At 50.4% G+C, this 25,490-nt stretch overlaps 1 protein-coding gene across 4 annotated transcripts in view; it reads left to right on the top strand.

Moving 5' to 3' along the window:
- The window catches only part of arhgap39 (Rho GTPase activating protein 39), a 429,053-nt gene that overhangs the window by 385,821 nt on the left and 17,742 nt on the right, over positions 1–25,490 (top strand). For all 4 annotated transcript variants that reach the window (XM_033041004.1, XM_033040978.1, XM_033040996.1 and 1 more), the window contains one exon: positions 24,169–24,368. In XM_033041004.1, the coding sequence (XP_032896895.1) occupies positions 24,169–24,368 (200 nt within the window). The remainder of the gene's footprint in view (positions 1–24,168; positions 24,369–25,490) is intronic.

Raw genomic sequence — 25,490 nt, 5'->3', positions numbered from 1 at the left:
GTAGGCGTTGGCCAGGTCAAGCCAGAGCACTGTCAGGTCACCCTTGTTCTCCCTGGCTCTCTGATGAGCTGGGTCACCACTCCCATGTGCTCTAGACACCCCGGTACTCCAGACAAGCCTCCCTTTTGCACTGAGCTGTCGATGTAGCCATTGCTGGAGAGGAAGTTGGTCAGCCGCCTCGCCACTATGCTGAAGAAAATTTTGCCTTCAACACTTAGCAAGGAGATGATTCTGAACTGATCGATCTTCTTGGAATCTTCCTCCTTTGGGATCCAGACTCCTTCAGCGAATCGCCACTGCTGCACCACTTTCCCTCTCCTCCAGATGACTTTCAGGATCTTCCACAGCCGTTTCAGTAACAAGGGGCAGTTCTTGTAGACCCTGTAGGCGACTCCGCTCGGGCCAGGGGCTGAGCCAGATCTTGCTCTCTTCACAACGTCCTGGACCTCTTTCAGGAGTGGCTCTCTACTATCAAACTCCTTGATGGGTGGAGGTGGTTTTATCAGGATGTTGCACTGGCCCAGCTCCTGCTGCCTGACGGGGTCACTGTAGGTCGTCTGGATGTGCCGGTCAATCTCCTCCTTAGAGCAAGCCAAACTCCCACTGCGCTTCTGCCCGAGTAGTTGTTTGGTGAAGCCGAAGGGGTTGGCTATGAAGGATGCTCGCTTCCTGGCTCTTTCCTTCCGGCGCCTTCGGTGCCACTCAGCTCTACGGAGGGTCATCAGCTTCTTCCTCAGGATGGTTCGCAGCTCAGCCAAGTGGGGACGTTGCTCTTCGCTGGCCTCTTTATACTGCTTCTTGAGGGACTTCAGCTCCTGCCGGTTCTTGTGGATCTTTGTTCCTCGTTGGTTCATGGTGAAAGGTGGTACTTCATCACGAGTATTTTTTTACTCTTGGAAATTTTTCACACTGTTGAAAAAACGTCACGAGTTTCCGCGTTTCCCGAGTACCTGCCGTTAGCGTTACGAGCCGCTACGAGACATCCACGAGATCCGACGTACCCGCTATGTACATTCTACGTACTTACCACGAGTTTGATTTTTTGTTAAACTCGGGAGAGCTCTTGGGTGAACTCGCATCGCGGGACAGGGGATTAACTCTTTTCAAAGACTCATTTAGGTAGCACCTTGCTCAGCCCTGGTGCTGCCCACAAGCATGTGGCACTGAAGAAATGCTCTTGAAGAGCAGTCCCTGTTGTGTGGGACCTGGCAGCCAGTTCCACCTCAGCACAGTTCCATAATCACCAGTGAGATCATGGGCGGATTAAAGCCTTCAGTGATGTGGATGGAGAAATAAATATTGGCCAAGGCACAAGGGAAAACCCTTCTGGTCTTCTGTGAGCGGATGCCAAGGAATACTTTACCTAAACCTGAGACCACAGATGTCCCTCAGTGTTCCCGTTTAACAGTAAACCAGTCCTGGCACGGAAATGCTCCCCACAATGTTACCGCTCAACTCACTTTGTGAATGTTCAGTCCACAACTTGGGGTTACTGAACATCCCGCAGTCTAGGCATAAGCTCAGGGGCGACCGCGCCTTTGCGGTTGCAGCCCCTAGACTGTGGAACAGCATCCCCCTTCCCATCAGAACTGCCCCCTCCATCGACTCCTTTAAGTCGAGACTTAAAACTCATCTCTACTCCCAAGCCTTTCTTGACGTCCTCTGAGGGAGGGCTATATGTATGTATTTATGTATGTACTTAATCTATGAACCAATGTTGTGTAACGTTAGTACCTCCACCGATTTAAATCACTTTGGCCAACGAGAGTTGTTTTTTAAATGTGCTATAGAAATAAAAGTGACTTGACTTGAAAAGTGACTGGACACAACCTTCCGACCCAGCAGTACAACTACTAACCAGTGGCCTTGGAGTTGTACACAGACCTTCTCCGTCCAAATCCTTCTTAATTATTGGATTTCTGGGTGTTTCAGTCTTTTATTTATCATCACTCCATCCCTCCATCGATCACTCTCCCTCCCTCCCTCCCTCCACCCCCCATAACTGTTCCCTGTTGCTGCTGCTGGCTGCTCCATTAATACCCCCTCAATACAGTCTCAGTGCCGGGAGCCCTGCATCAAAGTGCCCACGTGGACTTTGGCAACCAGATGTTGAGGAAAGGCTGGGCAATTCAGCGAAGAGCTGAACACACTGTAGAATAATCACAATCTTGGCACCTCAAATAAAGAACCCCAATCACAGTCACAAATGGGGCAGCGCAGCGGGTAGAGCTGCTGCCGAATAGCGCCAGGGTCTTACAGGCCAGAGAGAGACACAAAAAAGCTATCGACCTGAAACGTCACCCATTCCTTCTCTCCAGAGATGCTGCCTGACCCGCTGAGTTACTCCAGCCTTTTGTGTCTATTCGGTTTAAACCAGCATCCGCAGTTCCTTCTTATAGGCCAGTGTTTGGTCCTGACCACAGGTGTCGAGTTTGTACGTTCTCCCGGTGACCGTGTGGGTTTTCTCCGGGAGCCCTGGTTTGCTCCCACACTCCAAGGACGTGCAGTTTTGTAGGTTATTTGACCTCTGTAAATAGTCCCCTCGTAGGATAGTACAGGGTGATCACTGGTCGGCAGGGACTCGGAGGGCCAAAGGGCCTGTTTCTGCGCTGTATCTCCGAACTAAAGTAAACTAAAACACAAAAGCTGAGGATTAGGTAGGGAGTGTGTGCTTGGGACTGATGATCCCATTGTGTAGTTGAGGAAGGGCACTGGAGCATGTATTCCCAGAGGAATTTGCTTCCAGTTTCAGCAAAGGTCATGCTATGTAAATTAATACTGAGTGTGTCTCCTGTGTCCCAGCTGCATCTCATGTACCCCGCACCGTTCCTCTGGCAGTCTGAGGAAGTGTCTCGCCCCGAAACGTCACCCGTTCCTCCTCTCCAGAGACGCTGCCTGTCCCGCTGAGTTACTCCAGCCTTGTGCGTCTGTCTTCAGTGTAAACCAGCATCTGCAGTTTCTTCCTGCACCTTACTCCCTTCTCGCCCTGCACTGCAATGCATATTGAACAACTACAGCCTCTCATTCAGCTCCTCACGCTGGTCTGTCTCTGCCGTGTCCATGGGGCTGATTCAACTCCTGACTCCACTCCTTTCTCTGCCTGTGATAAACCTCTCTAAACTTCTCTATAACGCACGGTTTCTCATATTTTACACCAACCCTTTCTCTTCTCGTTGCTTCTCATTTCTCGCTCTGTCCCCTCTAATCTCGTGTCCTCTCTGTTCCCCCAGAAATAGCGGTGAGATGATGAGCATGTTTCACAGACCCGGATTAAGGGGACACATCTTAGAGTGAGATGCTGCCTGCAGTCTTGTGCTGTTGTTCCCGTGGTGATGTTTTAGATGAGCCTCTGTACTCTGACTCTGTGCGAGGTTTATATACTGGCCACAGCACAACAGGACAGGCAGCAGCAACAACAGGCTGAAGATGCCAGCATCTGCAATCCCTTGCGATATAAAGCATTAGGTTGAAACGATGTTCCCTGATGGAGGGGGAATCAAGAACAAGGCTGTCCACTCATCTGAAATTCTCTCCCCCTTGTGTCAATTGAAAGTTTAGTTGCGAGAAACAGCGCAGAAATAGGCCATTCGGCCCAGCTAGTCCAGCGATCTCCCTACACCAGCATTATCCTACGCACTAGGGACAATTTATAATCTTTACCAAAGCCAATTAAAACCTACAAACCTGCACGTCTTTGGAGTGTGGGAGGAAACCGGAGTGCCCGGAGAAAACCCACGTGGTCAAAGGGAGAACCAACGTACAAGCTCTGTACAGACAGCACCCGTAGTCAGGATCAAACCCGGGTCTCTGGCGCTGTAAGGCAGCAACTCTACCGCTGTGCCACCGTGCCTCTCCGAACTAAGATGGGTAGATTTTTGTCGGAAGGAACTGCAGATGCCTGTTTAAATGAAAGATAGACACAAAATGCTGGAGTAACTCAGCAGGACAGGCAGCATCTCTGGAGAGAAGGAGTGGGTGACATTTCAGGTCGACACCCTTCTTCAGACTGGTATGGGGTAAGGGAATCGAGAGATATAGACGATGATGCATAGAGATAAAGAACAGCAAATGAAAGATTTTTGTTCAATAATAGATTCAGGAGATGCTGATATGAAAGGCATGTACATCAGTTGCTGGAACCTCCCTCTATGGGTAAAAAACAACCTGCTGGAGGAACTGCAGATAATGGCTTACGAAAAAAAGACACAAAGTGCTGGAGTAACTCAGCGGTTCAGGCAGCATGTCTGGAGACATGGACAGCTGATGTTTTCGGTCGGGACCCTTCTTCAGATTGCTGGAGGTTCTCAGCGGGTCAGGCAGCATCTGTGGAGGGAATGGACAGATGACATTTTGGGTCAGGGCCCTTCTTCAGGCTGACTGAAGATAAGGCCTCAACACGAAACGTCGTCTGTCACTCTGACCCTGAAAAAGGTTCGCAACCTGAAAATGTCGCCTGTCCCTTCGAGCCTGAAGAAGGTTCCAACCTGAAACGGCACCGGTCCATCTCCCTTCACAGATGCTGCCTGACTTGCCGAGTTCCTCCTGCACTTTTTCTGTTTTTCTGCTCAAGAGTCCAGGGTTTGCATTTGCTTGTGTCTCTCTATCTGGGAGTGAGTGGGGGCTTGGCATAACATGGCCATGGAGCCTCTCTGCCTGTGCGTGTCTGGATGTGTCCGTGGGCCAGGCAATTGAGGGGAGGAGTCAACACTCGGCTTAAGCCAAGCCCCAACTCACGTCAACACCGGGGCAGCACGGTGGCGCAGCGGTAGAGTTGCTGCCTCACTGCTGAATGTACGTAGCGGGTACGTCGGAGCTCAGGACTTCTCTTAGCGGCTCGTAACGCTAACGGCAGGTACTCGGGAAACGTGGTAAGCTCGGGAAGACTCGTGAAGATTTTTCAACATGTTGAAAAATGTCCACGAGAGCCCCGAGTACCTACGAGCGGCTATTACCGTAAATCTCCGAGTTCGAAGCAGGGCAAACTCGGGAGAACTCTTGAATGAACTCGTACAGTGGGACAGGGCTTTAAGTGTTGGCATGAGTTTATTACAGTGGTGTGCTGTGAAAACGATACAGTGAAAAGCTTTGCCTGCTATCCAGGCAAATCATGCTATTACATAAATAGCCAAGCTGTACACATGTACAACAGACGATAGGCACAAAACGCTCAGTAACTCAGCGGGTCAAGCAGCATCTCTGGAGAAAAGGTGTAGATGATGTTTCGTGTCTGAAGAAGGGTCTCGACCTGAAACGTCACCCATTCCTTCTCTCCGGAGATGCTGCCTGTCCCGCTGAGTTACTCCAGCATTTTGTGTCTACCTTCGGTTTAAACCAGCATCTGCAGTTCCTTCCAGCACAAGTGCAACAGGTAACGGAAAGAGGAAAATACCAGAATATAGTGATACAAATGGAGCGTTACAGATGCAAGGAAGTGAAATGCCGCTGCCTTACTCTGCAAGTGTTAGAGACGGGGTAATAACAAGGTTAGCTACTTTGCTATTTAGCTACAAGTCTGTGCCTCAAGTCAGCCCCTTCAACAGATGCCTGTAGACAGATATTTTCCATGTCTATACCAGTACACTGTGGCTTGCCAATACTCTGGCAGATTCTGTGTTGCAGACATTAGGAGCTGGGATGACCCGGCTGGGGTGGGCAGCAAGAGTTGGAGACACAACGTGCTGGAGGCAGCTGGTCACCTCAGTGCCAGAGCCCCAGGTTCCACCCTGACCTCGAGTGCTGTGTGTGTGGAGTTCGCACGTTCACCCTGTGACTGCGTGGGTTTCCTTCGGGTCCTCAGATCTCCTCCCACATCCCAAAGACGTGCGGGTTTGTAGGATAATGGGCCTCTGTAAATTGCCCCTATTGTGCAAGGAGTTTAATTTAGTTTAGAGATACAGCGCGGAAACAGGCCCTTCGGCCCACCGAGTCCCTGCCGACCAGCGATCCCCGCACACTAACACTATCCTACACACACCAGGGACAATTTATAATTTTACCAAGCCACTTAACCTGCAGTCTCTGGAGTGTGGGAGGAAACCAGAGCACCTGGATAAAACACACGCAGGTCACGGGGAGAACGTGCAAACTCCGTACAGACAGCACCCGTGGTCAGGATGGAACCCGGGTCTCTGGCGCTGTGAGGCAGCAACTCTACCGCTGCCCCTGAAGTGCATGCAAAATGGGATAAGGTAGAATGAGTGTGAATAGGTGATCGATGGTCAGCGTGGACTCAGTGGGCCAAAGGGCCTTTATCCACGCTGTGTCTCTGTGAGCTCAACGCCTCAGGCAGCAGCAGTGGAGAGAAATGGGCAGACGACATTTCGGGTCGGGACCTTTCTTCGATCTGATGTGGTTGTGAAAGGCAGAACTCGTTGATAAATGCGTCGACACTCTCGGTGGAGTTCCTTTCATGCTGAGATGTCTCACCCGAAACATTACGATGCTATTATATTCTATTTCTATTTCAGCAGCTAGATTAAAGTTGTCCAAATCCTTTCACAGTCAGTACCCCTGCCAGTGTATGAAAGAAGGAGAATATATTTCATTCGCTGTCCCATAATATTGATTCCACATCTGGGCTGCAGTAAGATTTGTGTACAAGCTACAAGTCGAGCTCAAATCACTGCTCGGGGATTATATATATGAAATATAAAAGTCACCAGACACTCATTGCGGGACACAAAATACTTCATTAGTGCCGGCTGCATCACATAAAATGATGTATCGAAACCAGCGTTACAACCAGAGTGAAGAGTTTGTTACAAATTCCTCTCATTATGAACCCATCCTGTCAGTCCACGGCAGTTTGGGAAACGTTCTCTGATGAGGATCGGGCATGTTTTATCCCACACGTGACTACCTAAAACAACAGAACTCCACAGAAAGCATTCCATGGATTTAGAGCAAATCCCATCACTTCCCTTCCCCAGGCTGAGAGGGATGAGCGCAGGAATACTCTAGTTTGGAGATACGGGATGGAAACAAGGCCCTTCGGCCCACGCAGTCCACCACGACCATCGATCACCCGGACACTAGTTCTATGTTAATCCTACTTTCATATCCTGCACACTGTGCAGTATACAGAGGCTGTGCGCCCGGAGAAAACCCACGCGGTCACGAGGAGAACGTGCAAACTCCACACAGACAGCATCCGTGGTCAGGATGGAACCCGGGTCACTGGCGCTGTGAGGCAGCAACTCTACCGCTGCGCCACCGTGTGTCACTTTGATAAACGGGTGGAAAGCAATATTTTTTCCATTTATTAATAGAGTCGAGAGTCATACCCTTGAACCAAACTCATCAGTGGCGACCGGGTTTATAACTGAGTTGGCCTGCGTTCGGCCCTTACCCCTCTCGAGCTTTCCTATCCTCACACCTGTCCAAGGGCTCTTCCAAGATGGCGCCTGCCTGCGGCGACTTTTGCGGAGCTCCGGAACCTAAAAGGCTTAGATACAACTTCAATCAACTCACCTGGATCAGGAAAACGGCAGAAAACGGTGCCGTTTCAGACAAGCTGCTTGAGCACCTCAAGGCTCTCGCAATTTTGCGATCTCCCGCAGCTGCGGGAACCCCGGACTTTAAACTTTCGCACGCTGGCTGGAAATCACCCGACCCGACTGTGGATCACAGGTACTGTACCTGGAGACCCTGGGATGACCCCCAGAGCCGATGGGCTGGATCTTCCAGGATAAATGAAGCTGGAGCTGCAGCTGCCGACTTTGAAGGAGCTGGAGCTGCCGTCTGTGAGGGAATCCCCGTTCCAGCGCAGGTCCGCAGAAACAGCAGGTACAGCAAGTACAGTACCTGGAAACAAAGGGGAAGCCTCCATTGTGTCCGGAAACGTGGCCGTCGGGCAGGACTTCAGGTCAGAATGAAGCGCAGGGGACTTTGGCCCCCTCTCCCTACCATCCTACTGGCCAATGTACAGTCCCTTGAAAACAAAGTGGAGGACTTAAGGGCAAGGCTGCTTTATCAAAGGGAGCTGAGGGAATGCTCTGTGTTCTGTTTCACAGAGGCATGGCTCACCCCCAGCTCCCCAGACTCAGCGGTCCAGCCTGAAGGGTTCTCCATCCACCGTATGGACCGTACGCAGGCATCTGGGAAAGGGAGAGGAGGGGGCGTCTGCCTCATGGTCAACTCTGCGTGGTGCTCAGACGTGGCAGTCCTGTCCAACTCCTGCTCTCCACACCTGGAACATCTGGCGGTGAAGTGCCGTCCTTTCTACCTTCCAAGGGAATTCACCTCCATCATCCTGACCGCGGTCTACATCCCACCCAGGCAGACGTCCGTCTGGCACTGGAGGAGCTGCACGCCGTGGTCAACAAACACCAGATGTCTTATCCCAAGGCGTTTACCACCAAAGCTTGGGACTTCAATAAGGCAAACCTAAAGAAATCACTCCCTATCTTCCACCAACATGTCTCCTGCTGCACCAGAGGACCAAACACCCTCGACCACTGCTACACCACCATCAAGAATGCCTATCGCTCTATACCTCGCCCTCATTTCGGTAAATCAGACCATACCGTGGTGCTGCTTCTTCCTGCCTACAGGCAGCAATTAAAGAGCGCACCCCCAGAAGTGAGGACAGTACAGAGCTGGTGGGGGGGGCAGAGGAACAACTACAGGACAGTTTGGAGTCTGTAGACTGGGCAATGTTAAGGGACTCGGCAACGGACTTGAACGAATACGCCACAGTCGTTACAGACTTCATAAAGAAATGTGTGGAGGACTACATCCCCATCAAAACCTTCCGAGTGTTTCCCAATCAGAAACCTTGGATGAACTTTGAGATCCGCACTCTTCTGAAGACCAGACACCGGGCATTCATGTCAGATGATACAGTGGCCTACAAGAAGTCCAGATACGACCTTGGTAAGGCCATCAAAAAGGCCAAAAGGGACTTCTGCTCCAAACTGGAGGATGAGAGGGATGTTCGGCAGCTGTGGCGGGGCCTGAATGCAATCACCTCCTACAAGGCGAAACCAGGAGGCAGCTGGAATGTCAACGAAGCATCACTCCCTGACGAGCTCAATGCGTTTTACGCACGCTTTGAAAGGGAAAATACTGATGTGCCTTCCCGAGCCCCCATTCGCTGTGATGGCATTTCAGTCTCAGTCACAGAGGCCGACTTCAGGAAATCCTTCAGAGAGGTGAACCCCCGAAAAGCACCTGGTCCTGATGGTATACCCGGTCGTGTTCTAAAAACCTGTGTGGACTAACTGGCTGGGTTTTGTAACGGATATTTTCAACCTCTCACTACTGAGGTCTGAGGTTCCCACCTGCTTCAAAAGGGCATCAATTATTCCAGTGCCCAAGAAGAGTAAGGTGACGTGCCTCAATGACTACCGACCAGTGGCACTAACGCCAGTGGTGATGAAGTGCTTTGAGAGGTTGATCATGGTGAAAATCAACTCCTACCTCGACAAAAACCTGGACCCACTACAGTTTGCTTACCGCCACAACAGATCAACGGTGGATGCGATCTCACTGGCTCTCCACTCCGCTATGGACCACTTGGACAACAAAAACGCATATGTCAGGCTGTTATTCATTGATTACAGCTCGGCATTTAATACAATCATCCCCTCCAAGCTGGTTACCAAACTGGCAGAACTGGGTCTCTGCGCATCCCTCTGCAATTGGATCCTCGGCTTCCTCATCCACAGACCAGTCTGTTCGTATTGGTGGAAATGTGTCAGACTCGATAACAATCAGCATGGGAGCACCTCAAGGCTGCGTGCTCAGCCCCCTGCTGTACTCACTCTATACTCATGACTGTGTAGCCGGTCATAGTGCGAACTCCATCATCAAATTCGCTGACGACACCACTGTCGTGGGGCGTATCACTGATGGTGATGAGTCCGAGTATAGAAGAGAGATTGAGCAACTGTCCATATGGTGCCAGCGCAATAACCTGGCCCTCAACACCAGCAAAACCAAGGAACTGATTGTGGACTTTGGAAGGAGTAGGAGGGGGACCCACAGCCCCATTTGTATTAAATGGTTGAAAGGGTCAAGAGCTTCAAACTCTTGGGCGTGCATATCTCTGAAGATCTTTCCTGGTTCGAGAACACTGATGCAATTATCAAGAAAGCACATCAGCGCCTCTACTTCCTGAGAAGATTACGGAGAGTCGGTTTGTCAAGGAGGGCTCTCTCTAACTTCTACAGGTGCACAGTAGAGAGCATGCTGACCAGTTGCATCGTGGCTTGGTTCGGCAACTTGAGCGCCCTGGAGAGGAAGAGACTACAAAAAGTAGTAAACACTGCCCAGTCCATCATCGGCTCTGACCTTCCTTCCATCGAGGGGATTTATCGAAGTCGCTGTCTCAAAAAGGCTGGCAGTATCATCAAAGGCCCACACCATCCTGGCCACACACTCATCTCCCTGCTACCTTCAGGTAGAAGGTACAGGAGCCTGAAGACTGCAACAACCAGGTTCAGGAATAGCTACTTCCCCACAGCCATCAGGCTATTAAACCTGGCTCCGTCAAAACTCTGAACATTAATAACCCATTATTTGTTATTTGCACTTTATCAGTTTATTTATTCATGTCTTTTGTAGTAAATGCCTACTATGTTCTGTGTGCTGAAGCAAAGCAAGAATTTCATTGTCCTATCAGGGACACATGACAATAAACTTGAACTTGAACTTGAACTTGAACTTGAACTTGAACTTGAATGTCACCATTGAAAAAGGCCAAGGGGGAGATGATGAAAAATCTCCTCACTTTGAAAACTATGAAGATCAGAAATGGCAATGAGTCATAGGGTCATGCAGCATGGAAAGCCCTTTGGCCCATCTAGTTCGTGCCAGCCGATAAACCCGTCTGAGATAGATAAGCTAGATGTAAACTATGTTATTGCTGCTGCCTCACAGCTCCTGAGATCCCGCTTGGCTTTGACCACGGCTGCTATGTGTACCTTCTCCCTGTAATGCCTTTAGACTCCTGCCCAGCACCACATCCCAAATACATTTGGCAGCACAATGGCCCAGCTGGTAGAGCTGCTTCTTCACAGCGCCAGAGACACGGGTTCAATCCTAACCTCAGGTGCTGTCTGTGCGGAGTTTGTACGTTCTCCCTGTGAATGCATGGGTCTCCTCAAGGTGCTCTAACTTTCTCCCACATCCCAAAGACGTGCGGGTTTGTAGGTGAATTGGCCCTCTGTAAATTGCCCCTAGTGTGTCGTGTATAGTGTGAACGGGTGATCGATGGGCTCGGTGGGTCAAGAGGGCTGATTCCATCCTGTATATCTAAACTAAACATGTTGGTTAATTGGCTACACCAAGTTACTCCCAATGTTGACGGCTCTCTGGAGAATTAGGAACTCTCTTTTGAAAGCATCCAGTGAATTGGCCTCCACTGCCTTCTGAGGCAGAGCATTCCACAGATTCACAACTCTCTGGGTGAAAAAGTTTTTCCTCATCTCACTTCTAAATGGCCTACCACTTATTCTTAAACTGTGGCCCCTGGCTCTGGACTCCCCCAACATCGGGAACATGTTTCCTGCCTCTAGCCTGTCCAATCCCTCAATCATTTTATATGGTTCAATCCAGCGGTGTGAGCTGCCCAAGCGAAATATGAGATGCTGTTCCTCCAGTTTACCTGGGCCTCACTCTGACAATGGAGGAGGCCCAGGACAGAAAGGTCAGTGTGGGAATGGGAGGGGGAGTTATAGTGCTGAGCAACTGGAAGATCGTGTTCAGCGAAACGATCGCTTAGTCTCGACGATATATAGGAGTTGACACCTGGAACAGCGGACACAGTAGATGAGGTTGGAGGAGGTGCAAGTGAACCTCCGCCTCACCTGAAAGGATTGTCGGGGTCCCTGGACAGAGTCGAGGGAGGAGGTATAGGGACAGGTGTTGCATCGCCTGCGGTTGCAGGGGAAGGTACCTGGGGAGGGCGTGGTTTGGGTGGGAAGGGATGAGTTAACCAGGGAGTTGTGGAGGGAACGGTCTCTGCGGAAAAGGCGGAAAGGGGTGGAGATGGGAAAATGTGGCTGGTGGTGGGATCCCGTTGGAGGTGGTGAAAATGTTGGAGGATTATGTGTTGTATGTGACGGCTGATGGGGCGGAAGGTGAGGACTAGGGGGACTCTGTCCCTGTTGCGACTAGAGGAGGGGGAGCAAGAGCGGAGCTGTGGGGTACCGAGGAGACCCTTATGAGTGTCCCTGACCGATGCCCTGGTCTGGAAAACCTCATCTTGGGCGCAGATGCAGCCTAGACGGAAGAATTGGGAGTAGGGGATAGAGTCCTTACAGGAAGCAGGGTGGGAAGAAGTGTAGTCTTGATAGCTATGGGAGTCAGTGGGTTTGTAGTAGATGTCAGTCAATAGTCTGTTTCCTGTGATTGAGACGGTGAGATCCAGAAAAGGTAGGGAGGTGCCGGAGATGGTCCAAGTGAATTTGAGTCGTGAAGTTGATGAAGTCAGTGAGTTCTGCATGGGTGCAGGAGGTAGCACCGATGCAGTCGTCAATGTTGCGGAGGTAGAGTTCGGGGATACGACCAGTATTAGGATAGGAACAGTGATTGTTCGACGTACCCTACAAAGAGGCAGGCGTAGCTAGGGCCTATGCGAGTACCCATAGCTACGCCTTGGATTTGGAGGAAGTGGGATGAGTCCAAGGAGAAGTTGTTGAGGGTAAGGACCAGCTCTGCTGGGCGGAGGAGAGTGTTAGTAGAGAGAAATTGGCTGGTTCTGCGGTCGAGGAAGAAACGGAGGGCTTTAAGACCTTCCTGGTGGGGGATGGAGATGTAGAGTGACTGGACATCCATGGTGACGATGAGGGAATGGGAGCCTGGAAAACGGACGTCAATGAAGAGACGAAGAGCGTGTGAGGTGTCTTGGACATGGGTGGGGAGGGATTGAACCAGGGGGGATAGGATGGAGGCGAGGTACATGGAAATTAAGTCAGTGGGACGGGAACAGGCAGAAACAATGGGTCTGCCAGGACAATTGTGTTTGTGGATTTTGGGGAGAGGGCTGGGGAACGATTAGATTGGAGGCTTTGGTGGGCAGACAGCTGGAAGTGATAAAATAGTAAGATTAAACGAGAACTTACCAGTTTGAAGTTTGATCTGTATTTTATGAGGAGTTACGATGAGGGATTACGTGAAGAACCCGCTCAGTGCGCAGGCGCGGCATACTTCCAAGCAGCGGTGTGGAATCACAGATAGACACAGTTATTTTGAAGTAAACATAGTAAAGATAAGGAGACATCAATTTATTAGTTTGATCCATATAATGAGGGTGGGAGCGGAGGGCACGTAATCCCTCATCGTAACTCCTCATAAAATACAGATCAAACTTCAAACTGGTAAGTTCTCGTTTAATCTTACTATTTTACTTCGGAGTCACGTGAGTGACTACGTGAAGATTTCAAAGCTCTGTGATTTCAAACCGTGTAACAGTTTCATTTCACTCACTGCCGAAGTTCTTGAGGGAGGAAGTGTTATCGTAATGAACCAATGAGTCTATTTGTAGAAAAACACAATGGTATTTTTTAAACAATAACAACAAAGAATTAAGTTGCTCCCCTGGGCTTAAATTAAATATTTGCAGTTCGTAAATCTTTACTGCAAATAAACCAGGTTTTGCCAACGGCTTATTATAAAATTTCTGAACGGTCTTTTCCCTTCCCACCATCCTGCTGTAGCCAGGATGTGGTGTATAGGCATGTCCATTCTTTAGCCGTCGACATGGATGCTGCCCTGGTGGAATAAAATGTGTACATGTTAGTGTTTATCCCAGCAGTTTCTAGCACCTGCTTGAGCCATCTCGCAATGGTTTGGCTCGTACCCCACCATAAGGTTTTTGTGACTGACCCACAAGGCTTTTCATCTCCCTCGAATATTCTGGTTGTGTCTATGTAGGATAGTAGGTAGGTCATGGCGCATAACCGTGGTTCTGGTGGGTAAGCCACGACTGGATTAGGTGTTCCTGGTCTGCTCTGTTTGACCAGTCGCTGGATAACGACAGATCTGGTCTGGAGCTGTGATCATGTTGTCCAGTCGCAATAGGTGTAGTGACTGGACCCTCTGAGCGGATACAAGTGCCATCAACCTAAGCGTCTTTAGTGTAGCTTGCTCGAGGCCGGGGGATCTGGCTGGTGGCCATTCCCTGAGATATGTCAGGACCACACTGATATCCCAAATATGGGTATACCTGGGCTTAGGGCTTGATATTGTAAATGCCCTTCATCAGTTTTACCACCAGTGGATGGGATCCCATCGCCTGTTGTCCTGCCGCTGGTTTGAGATAAGCAGAAAGAGCACTCTGCGCTGTGTTGATGGCACTGTAGCTGATCCCTACATCGTGGTGTAGATGGCCAGGAACTCCAGTATGTTGGTGGCTGTAGCTCAATTCAATTTATTGTCATTTGGACCCCTTGAGGTCCAAACGAAATGCCGTTTCTGCAGCCATACATTACAAACAAATAGACCCAAGACACAACATATTTTACATAAACATCCATCACATTGCTGTGATGGAAGGCCAAAAAAACTTTTCTCTCCACTGCACTCCCCCCCCCGATGTCAGAGTCAAAGTCAAAGTCAAAGCCCCCGGCGGGCGATGGCGAATTGTCCCGTGGCCATTTAAGCCACGCCGGGTGATGCAAGGTCGCACACCGGGTCTTGGTGTTAGAGCCCCCGGCGTGCGCTCGCAAACTCCCGCGGCCATTCCAAGCCGCGCGGGGCGGTGATGTAGGCCCCGCTCCAGGAGCTCTTCAACCCCGCAACTCGGGCGGGAGAAGTCGCCGTTGCGGGAGCCCGGAAAAGCGGTCTCCCTCCAGGGACCCGCGGGCTCCCGGTGCCGTCCGCCAAACCCGCAGTTGCAGCCACCGAATCTCCGGGGGTCGGGCCGCAGCAGCGTCCACCACAGCTCCACCCGCTCTGGACTCGGCCAGCTCCGCGACGGTGAGGTGAGTTCGGCACCAGAGTCCCCGGTCTTCCTGTCGGAGGCCGCTCCTCGTTGCAGCCCCAACGACAACGGAGACCCGACAAAGAAAAGGTCGGGTCTCCCGTGCAGGGAGAGATTTAAAAGTTACCCCCAACCCCCCCACACCACCCCCACCCCCCCACACACATACCCCAACAAAAATAACAAAAACTACATAAAAACATAGACATAAAATAATAAAAACACAGACGGACTGCAGAGGCCGCTGCAGACGAGAGTCGCGCCGCCTAGTTCAATACGGCTGTTGCGTATGTTGTCCATGTTTCCTGGCAGTACTTCTCCCTTTTTTGATGCTGGTTAAGTACTGCCTCTTGGTGGATGTTCGAAGGGATGCCGACATGGTGGTGATGGTTTGTTTGGACAATCCCAGTTCCAGGTAAGGTCTGTTCAAACTTGCAACCCAGGCGTTTAATTTTCTCATGGCATGGGTGTTTAGCTTACCTGGTATGTAAGTAGCTGATAGCCAAATATGTCTTTCGACATACCATTGCCAAATCATGTTGACCAATTTGTCGCATGATAATGATTTTATGCCACCCATATGGTTAATATAAGCCATCACCGTAGTATTTATCAATTTGTAACCGAACATGCAAGTGCTGCATATTAGATACATATGCTTTTAAACCATAAAAGGCGCCCAACATCTCTAGATAGTTAATGCCCAGTGTAAGTAGTAATGATGACTCTAGTTTAGTCCATCTACCACTTGTGCTGGATATGGAGTTAGTCGCTCCCCAGCCTTGAGCACTGGCATCTGTTTGAATAACTAAAGTAGGGTTAGTGATAAAGATAGGGCTGAAACTATGCCAAACGTTTTCTGCCCACCACTGTAGCTCTGATATTGCTTCAGTGGGTAAGTTCATGACACGATCATAGTGACCTGTATGTCGTTTTATTGCCCGTACCTTTGCTCTCTGAAAATTTTTTGATAGTGCAAAGGTCCGAATTGTGTAGCCGGAAATGCTGCTACCATTTCCCCAATTACTCTTGCTACTTGTCGAATAGTTGGTCGCTCGTTGACCATTAATTTGTTGCATGATTGTGCTAATTCAACCATTTTTGCCTTTGGCAAGGTAACAGTCATATGGACTGAGTTAATTGTGAAGCCCAGGTAGTCCATGATAGTGGATGGCTTCAACTTAGATTTATCTGGATGTAGGACGAACCCCAGAGTTTCGAGGAGCTGTTTTGTAGCTGATACTGCTGCCACAGCCAATTCCATCGTTTTCCCTACTATGAAAATATCCTCCAGATATGCCATGACAATATGTTTTTGTTTTCTTAGTATTGCCATGGCTGGGTTCAATATTTTGGTGAATAATCTTGGGCTGAAGTTCGCCCATAGGGCAATGCTTTGTACCATCCAGATAAAGTTTAGGTATCTGCGATGATCCTTGTATATGGGTACTAGATAGTAAGCATCTTTAAGATAAATGCTTGCCATGAAGTGTCCTTTGGAATTCAGTTGTTTGGCAGTAACATATGTCTCCATTTTGAAATGTATATACTTAACAAATTTGTTTAGTGAAGTTAAGTCAATGATGATGCGACAGATACCATCTTTTTTGGTTTTAGTGAATATATTCGATACAATTTCCAAAGGTTCATGTTTGGTCTTTTCGATGACCCCCTTGGTGATAAGTCTCACCAGTTCAGCTTGTCCCTCACGTTTCTCTTTGACGGAGGGAGAAATACCCTTTGGGGCCATTGTTGAACTGGCGGCGTTTTTTCTGACATGAATTGTATTTTATATCCTGTAATGTTGTTGAGTATATACTTGTCACTCGTGACCATACCCCATGCTTCTTTAAACAAGTGTAATCTCCCCCCTGTTAATAAAGCACCCTTATTCTCTATATGCTGGTAGGGACCAGACCCACCTACCTCCATGGTTATTGGCGATTCTGTTTCTTCATTTTCCAGAAGATTTTGTTCTGACGTGCTGGCGATGTTGGGGGGAGGCGCATTTTCCAGAGGGTCCGCTGCGGGCCCTGATCTGAAAGATCTTTGGGGATAATGTGCGGACCCCAAGCGTTCACCAGTCCCATATTGCGGACGTCGACTGGTGGATGCCGTGGGGTGCTGCCACTTGGGTATTGGAGGTCTTGGTTTGCTCGTCCCGGGGCCTGCCCTCATTAGGCCGAAGGTTTTTGATGCTTCCTGCATCTCCTTCAGTTTTTATTGAAATCTTTCCCAAATAGCAGCGCGTCCGTCTCCGCAGCTGGGGCTTTACACAAGCCAGCAAATTTGGGATTGAGGGCAGCTCTTCATGTTCCTGCACCCCTGGCATACTCCCGAATTCGTCCGCCTGCCCCTGTTCCAGGCCAGCCCAGCCCTGGTCACCAATGCTAGCCTCCAGTAATGAGGGAGCAGAGGGCAGTGCATGAGGCACTGTGGAGGGGGTGCCTGACCTCCCTCCGCGAGAGCGCTCTTTCTGCGCATCTCGCTGGAGCTGCTCCAATTGCTGTTGGATGCAGCTCAGGCGGCTGTCTCTCCTCCATTTAGGTGGAGACATGTCCCCGTCCGACGAATCGGACGCCACCGGCCGGATGCCTGTTCGGATGGCTAGACATCCAGCCCGCAGTTCAGGCACTAGCGGGACTGGGCTCAGCGCGGTGATGGGGATAGCGGGGCGACCGGTAATTGTTCCTACCGCCTGTTGCTGCTCCCCCCTGCAATGGAACGCTCCTCCGCTGGAGTCGAGCGGGGGACAGGTTCTTCTGGAGCTTTTGCCTTGTAGATGCGAGAGCGCCCCTCAAGCAGCACGTCTCGCAGGCACCTGCTCCGAGAGCCGCTCCCGCGCTCAGGCGGCTCTCTCTCCCCCCGTGCGGGTGGAGAGACGTCCCGTCCGACATCGGGAACACCTGCCGGATGCCTCTCGAGTGGCTATGCGTCCAGCCCGCTGCTTCAGGTACTTGCGGGCTGGCCTCGGCACGGTGTCGGGGAATTACGGAACACCGGGTAACGCTCCTACCGCCTGTTGCCCCCCTCCCCACCGGGAAAACGGGGGACAGTTTTATCCAGAGCCTTTTTCTCTGCCTGTAAAAAACACAAGCAGAAAAAGGCTCACCTGTAAAAGAAAACCCGACCTCAGGGTACTCACCTGACGGTCCAGTTCATGCTGTAACGGGACAGCCTAACTCCCGTGGCAGCCGCTGTTGCACTGCTGGCGTAATGCCGCGCCTGCGCACTGAGCGGGTTCTTCACGTAGTCACTCACGTGACTCCGAAGTAAAATCAGAAATGGTGTGTGATATTAAGGTCTGATACTCGTCTGTGGGGTCATGGTCCAAGGATAAGTCAGAGGAGGTGTCTGAGAGTTGTCGCCTGGCCTCAGCCCGGTAGAGGTCAGCGCGCCAGACTACCACAGCACCTCCCTTGTCGGCTGTAGCTGGCCTGTACTGGTAACTCGTGCAGGTCACGGGGAGAACGCACAAAGTCCGTACAGACAGCACCCGTAGTCAGGATGGAACTGTGGCCTGTGGCGCGGTGAGGCAGCAACTCTACCGCTGCGCCACCGTGCCACCCTGAACTTGGATGGGTAGATTTTTGTTGGTATACCTGCTTCAGGGGAGATGATACCTCAGATGAAAGGCAAGTGCGTCCGTTGCTGGAAGATTTCATCTCGAAATCAGTTCAACAACACGACACTCCCTCGATTCCTGGAGGGGGTGGGAGTCGCATCCAACTGCACCAAGCAGCCCTGCATCACTGCCTTCACGAAGCAGTGCGTGTACAGTGGCAGCCCCTTTGCGATGTAAATGTACACGGCACCATTTGCAGCAGATCAGCTTTCATACTACTGGGAACGATTAGCATTGGCCTGGTGGTGACATGATTATTGGTCGAAGATGCCGTTCAACATCGCAACGTTTACGAAACAGTTAGACAGGTGCGTGGATAGGACAGGTTGGGAGGGATATGGACCAAGCGCAGGCAGGTGGGACTAGTGTAGCTGGGACATGTTGGTCGGCGAGGGCAAGGTGGGCCGAAGGGCCTGTTTCCACACTGTATCACTCTGCAGTGTGTTGGCTTTGACCCCCCCCCCCCATCCTTCCCGTCCCACAGGTCATTGTTTCGTTACAACAGAACCAGAAATTGTCCCTCAGAACCACATTGGCACAATTTCTAAAAGGGCGGCACGGTGTCACAGCCGGCAGAGCCGCTGCCTCACAGCGCCAAAGACCCCGGTTCGATCCTGGCCTCAGTCCCTGTTTGTGCTCCGATTTCCTCCCACATCCCAAAGACGTGCGGGTTTGTCGGTTAATCGGCCCTCTGTAAATTGCCCCCTAGTGTGTCGGGAACGGATGAGAAAGTGGAATAAACATAGAACTAGTGCGAACGGGCGATGGTTGGCCGGCAGGGTCTGGGTGGGCCGAAGGGCCTGTTTACCTGCTGTATCTCCATGCAGTGCCGCCCTGCCCCAGGATCTTCAGCTTGGATTAGTTGCCCTGATCACTGGAGTGTGTGTGTGTGTGTCCAAAAGTGTGCTACCCGCTGCTAGGGTTGCCAACTGTCCCGTATTAGCCGGGACATCCCGTATATTGGGCTAAATTGGTTTGCCCCATACGGGACCACCCTTGTCCCGTATTTGACTGCTACTACTCGTGTCGAGGGGACTGTCGGGTCGGAGCGCCGCGTCCGATCCCGCCTCACTAGTCCCGACGTAGTGCAGCCCATGGAGTGCAGCAGTAGCAGCAGCAGCAGCAGCGCCTCGCCCGTGGCCCCGTCGGTCGGCAGCCCGGCCAGCTGTCCGACCTTCGGACCTTCGCTTACCGCCGACACCACCACCCCTCCTTCTCACGGCCGATCATCGGTTCATGAGTTGGATGGGGCGCCGGACTTTGTACGCGACGTCGTGCGGCCCGGGCCAAAACTCCTCAGCTGGCCCGCCGGCTGGGCTTTGTGTGCAGTCCAGCACCTGGGACAACTCATCGTTCACCCAGACACGGCCCAGTCGGTCAACGAATTGCCGTCGGGAACTTGTCCCATATTGTGACCTTTTGTCCCTTATTTGGGAAGGAGAACGTTGGCAACCCTAGCCCTGATCTCTAGAGTGTGTCTTTGACCAAGAGCCAAGTTTGCTACCCACAGCCTCTAGTGCCTTATCAGTCTGATGTGCTTTGATGAGCCTCTCTTTTGCTAAATTAGCACAGAGCCTGTGCTGCTGTGTGCTAAATGTAGAACGTGACTGTGGTTTTGAAAAGGCAGCCTGTAATTAGAAATGCTTACTGTGTCTTCATTTTGGATATCCTGACTTTACCTACTAATAGCTGAGCAGCTGCACTTGTTTAGTCACTTAGCAGCGAACATGGGAAAAGAATTCTGAATGATTGATTGAAAGGCACAGCGTGGGAACAGGGCCATTCGGCCCATCAAGGCCACCCCGTTCACACTAGTTCCATGTTATCCCACTTTCTCATCCGCTCCCTACACACGAGGGGGTAAGAGTTGCTGCCTCACAGCGAATGCGGCGCCGGTGACCCGGGTTCCACCCCGACTACGGGTGCTGCCTGTACGGAGTTTGCACGTTCTCCCCGTGACCTGCGTGGGTTTTCTCCGAGATCCTCAGTTTCCTCCCACACTCCAAAGACGTGCAGGTTTGTAGGTTAATTGGCTTGGTAAATGTATTTGATCTTCGTGATCGTCAGAGTTCATTATTAAGGACAGCCTTTAGTATCCAACTTCATTGTATTAAATAGTGGATTTTATACCAAGGCACGGTGTCCACAGCGGTGGAGATGCTGCCTCACAGCGCCAGAGACCCGGGTTCCATCCTGTCTGTACGGAGATTGTACCTTCTCCCCGTGACCTTGTGGGTTTTCTCCGGGTGCTCTGGTTTCCTCCCACACGCTGAAGACTTACAGGGTTTTGTAGGTTAATCGGCTTCGGTAAGAAAATTACAAATTTGCCCCTGGTGTGAAGGGTAGTGTTAGTATACGGGGTGATCGCTGGTCAGCACAGACTCGGTGGGCCGAAGGGCCTGTTTCCGCACTGTATCTCTCAAGTCTAAAGACTGAAGGTAATTGGCCTGTGTAACTGAGTGCATTTTCCGTATCTTGTCTTTTTTCTCTGCCGTTCTTCCTTGCTGAACTTAATTTAAATTTCATCATCTCTGCGCCAGTGAGCTGCTGATAGTAAGTTGGCCAGTCCGGACTCATTAGAACGACAAGTCCACCCGACACAGATTGTGAGTGAGAGGAGAGGGGTGGCAGTGTGGTGCAGAGCTGCAACTGGCCAGAGTGCAGCCTCAGCACAATGCAGCTGTAGTAGATTGAACAGAACGCTAAGAACGCTGAGCATGCAAAATCACTGCAGAAACTGAGCAAGATGTTGCCTTGTCATCCAGCCCTCAGGCAAAGGTTTAGACCAAAGGCATGGGCGGCACGCGAGATTTGGGCCGAAGGGCCTGTATGACTGTGACTATCTTATTGAAAGGTACAAAGCCCTGTTGGGGTGATGTTTTTCCGAGCTGTGGTGACTAGAACCAGGGTTTCTGCCTTATAATAAAGTCCCCCCCACCCGAAATGTTGTCTATCCATGTTCTCCAGAGATGCTGATTGACCTGCTGAGTTACCCCTGCAGTTTGTGTGTTTTTTATGTAAACAAGCATCTGCAGTTCCTTCGACCCACTGAGTCCACGTCGACCACACTAGCTGTATGTTATCCCACTTTCTCATCCACTGCCTACACACTAGGGGCAACTTGCAGAGGGCCTTACAGAATGGATAAGGGAGAGCCAGTGGATGTGGTGTATCTGGACTTTCAAAAAGCCTTTGACAAGGTCCCACACAAGAGATTAGTGTGCAAAATTAGAGCATGTGGTATTGGGGGTAGGGTATTGACATGGATAGAGAACTGGTTGGCAGCCAGGAAGCAAAGAGTAGGAATTAACGGGTCCTTTTCAGAATGGCAGGCAGTGACTAGTGGGGTGCCGCAAGGCTCAGTGCTGGGACCCCAGCTATTTACAATATATATTAACGATTGAGGGAATTAAATGTGACATCTCCAAGTTTGCGGATGATACAAAGCTGGGTGGCAGTGTGAGCTGCGAGGAGGGTGCTATGAGACTGCAGGGTGACTTGGATAGGTTGGGTGAGTGGGCAGATGTATGGCAGATGCAGTATAATGTGGATAAATGTGAGGTTATCCACTTTGGTGGCAAGAACAGGGAGCAGATTGTTATCTGAATGGTGTCAGATTAGGAAAAGGTGTCAGATTAGGATGAGGTGCAACGACGAGACCTGGGTGGCCTTGTACATCAGCCACTGAAAGTAAGCATGCAGGTACAGCAGGCAGTGAAGAAAGCCATTGTTGGCCTTCATTGCGAGAGGCCAGATGGCCTTCATTGCGAGAGGATTTGAGTTTAGGAGCAAGGAGGTCCTACTGCAGTTGTACAGGGCCCTGGTGAGACCACATCTGGAGTATTGTGTGCAATTTTGGTCATAATTTGGGGAAAGACATTCTTGCTATTGAGGGAGTGCAGCGTAGATTCACCAGATTAATTCCTGGATGACAGGACTGACATATGAAAGAATGAGTCGACTGGGCTTGTATTCGCTGGAATTTAGAAAGATGAGACGGGATCTTATAGAAACATATAAAATTCTTAAAGGATTGGACAGGCTAGATGCAGGAAAAATGTTCCCGATGTTAGGGGAGTTCAGAACCAGGGGTCACAGTTTAAGAATAAGGGGTAAGCCATTTAGAACGGAGATGAAGAAAACAGATGCGGTACCTGTACGGTGAGATTAGTTCTTTTGTGTACAGTTCAGTAAAAATCGTACTATACAGAGTACGGTGGCGCAGCGGTAGAGTTGCTGCCTTACAGCGAATGCAGCGCCGGAGACCCGGGTTCCATCCCGACTACAGGTGCTGTCTGTACAGAGTTTGTACGTTCTCCCCCTGCGACCTGCGTGGGTTTTCTCCGAAATCTTCGGTTTCCTCCCACACTCCAAAGACGTGCAAGTTTGTAGGTAAATTGGCTTGGTATAGAAACATAGAAAATAGGTGCAGTAGGAGGCCATTCTTCGAGCCAGCACCGCCATTCATTGTGATCATGGCTGATCGTCCCCAATCAATAACCCGTGCCTGCCTTCTCCCCATACCCCTTGATTCCACTAACCCCTAGAGCTCTATCTAACTCTCTCTTAAATCCATCCAGTGACTTGGCCTCCACTGCCCTCTGTGGCAGGGAATTCCACAAATTCACAACTCTCTGGGTGACAAAGGTTTTTTCTCACCTCAGTCTTAAATGGCTTCCCCTTTATTCTAAGACTGTGGCCCCTGCTTCTGGACTCGCCCAACATTGGGAACATTTTTCCTGCATCTAGCTTGTCCAGTCCTTTTATAATTTTATATGTTTCTATAAGATCCCCCCTCATAAATGTAAAATTGTTCCTAGTGTGTGTTGGATAGTGTTAATGTGCGGGGATCTCTGGTGGGTGCGGTCCCGGTGGGCAGAAGGGCCTGTTTCTGCGCAGTATCTCTAAACGAAGCTAAACATAGCCACTTAAGTACAAGAGTGGTAGATGACACTGAGACAGTACGTTCCATACTGTGACACTGGCCTGAGTTGAAACACAGCACACGCAGGGAATTTGTTGATTATTATTTGCTGCCAGGTACTGGAGAGCTAGGCAGCTCCTCTGGATTAATAAAGTGAAGAGCCATTTATTGCTTTGCCAGCTCTGGGACCCTTACATTTATCACTTCACTATATTACCAAGCAGTGAGTCAGGACCTCCTGACAATGTCATAAATCACAAAGAACGGTGCCTTCTCACTGATGAAGATTGGATTCTAGTCTCAAGTGTACTTGCAGCTTTCCAGCAGTTGTGATGCACATCTGGCTCTCCATCGTGAGGAGTTATTTCTAACCGTTATGTCGGGGCTTTGAGTCTGCTGCAGAACAGACACAGCATTGTGGAAACCGTGAGTAAGATAGAACTGCAGATGCTGGTTCAAATCGAAGGTAGACACAAAATGTTGTACAGAACCCGGGTCTCCAGCACTGCATTCGCTGTAAGGCAGCAACTCTACCGCTGCTCCAGCTCACTATATGCAATAAAATGATGATAAAGAAAACAGGCCGTTGTGAGCTGTGAAAACGAGAAGCTGGTGCGCCTTGGGTGGGGGAGGCTGAAGTGTCAGAGTGGAGCGTTCACCATGACCATTGCTGTTTGTTGTGTGTCCCAACAGGGTCTCCGGAAGCCCAGTGCGGAGGAGCTTCGACACGCCACCAACGCTGTCTTCTGCCCGTCCATGTTTGGCAGCTCCCTGGAGGAGATCATGAACATGCAGAGCGACCACCACCCGGACAGGCAGCTGCCCTGGGTGCAGGCCATGCTCTCCGAGGAGGTGCTGAAGCTCAACGGAGCGCAGACCGAAGGCATCTTCAGGTAACCTCTGCTGCTGGTTATGGAACCACACCGCCACTGGTTCGTAGTTGTCACTCGGAAACACTTTGTCCAAGGGGGCTGGTGTAGACCATTCAAGCTCCCGAGATTCCTCCACCGTTAAACTAGAGCAAGGCTGGCATCAGTATCGGTTGGCTCATATCTTCCACAAGTGTGAAAACGCACAACTCCTGATTCACGGACAGTTTCTTCCCAGCTGTTATCAGGCAACTGAACCATCCTATCAACCACCAGAGAGTGGTCCTGAGCTCCCACCTACTTCATTGGAGACCATCAGACTCTCTTTAATCTGACTTTACTGGACTTTATCTTGCACTAAACGTTATTCCTTTTATATATAAGCAAGTGTAGTCTTTCTGCTGACTGGACAGCACACAACAGAAAAGCTTTTCACTGCACCTCGGTACACGTGACAATAAACTAAACTAAACAGATATCTGTGTCGAAAGGAACTGCAGATGCTGGTTTACACCGAAAATACTGGAGTAACTCAGCGGGTCAGGTGGCATCTCTGGAGAAAAGGAATAGGTGACTTTTTGGGTCGAGACCCTTCTTCAGAACAACAGTCTGAAGAAGGGTCCTGATCCAAAATGTCACAAGGCCATGTTCCAGAGATGCTGCCTGACCCGCTGAGTTACTCCAGCATTTTGTGTCTAAACTCAATCCTTGGCTCTTGATTCCTCTACTCTGGCTCAAAGACTCTGTGTATTCACCCTATCCATTCCCCTCATGATTTTAAACACCTCTATAAGATTATCCCTTATACCGTCCCTAATGTTTTCAACGATGATGAATGAATTGGTGTAAACCAGCACTTGCAGTTCTTTGTTTCTGCAATGAAGTTCTTACTTGCTGTAAAACCCCTGTCCCACGGAACGAGTTCATTCCAAGAGCTCTCCCGAGTTTGCCCTGATTCGAACTCGGAGATTTACGGTAATGGCCACTCGTCGGTACTCGGGGCTCTCGTGGACATTTTTCAACATGTTGAAAAATCTTCACGAGTCTTCCCGTGCTTACCTGCCGTTAGCGAGTCTTCCCGAGTACCTGCCGTTAGCGCTAAGAGACGTCCCCGAGCTCCGACGTACCCGCTACGTTCATTCTCCG

This window comes from Amblyraja radiata, chromosome 2, assembly GCF_010909765.2.
Source record: "Amblyraja radiata isolate CabotCenter1 chromosome 2, sAmbRad1.1.pri, whole genome shotgun sequence".
NCBI classification, from domain to species: domain Eukaryota; kingdom Metazoa; phylum Chordata; class Chondrichthyes; order Rajiformes; family Rajidae; genus Amblyraja; species Amblyraja radiata.
Note: the sequence above shows the minus strand (reverse complement) of the source record. Positions and strands in the feature narration are given on the sequence as shown.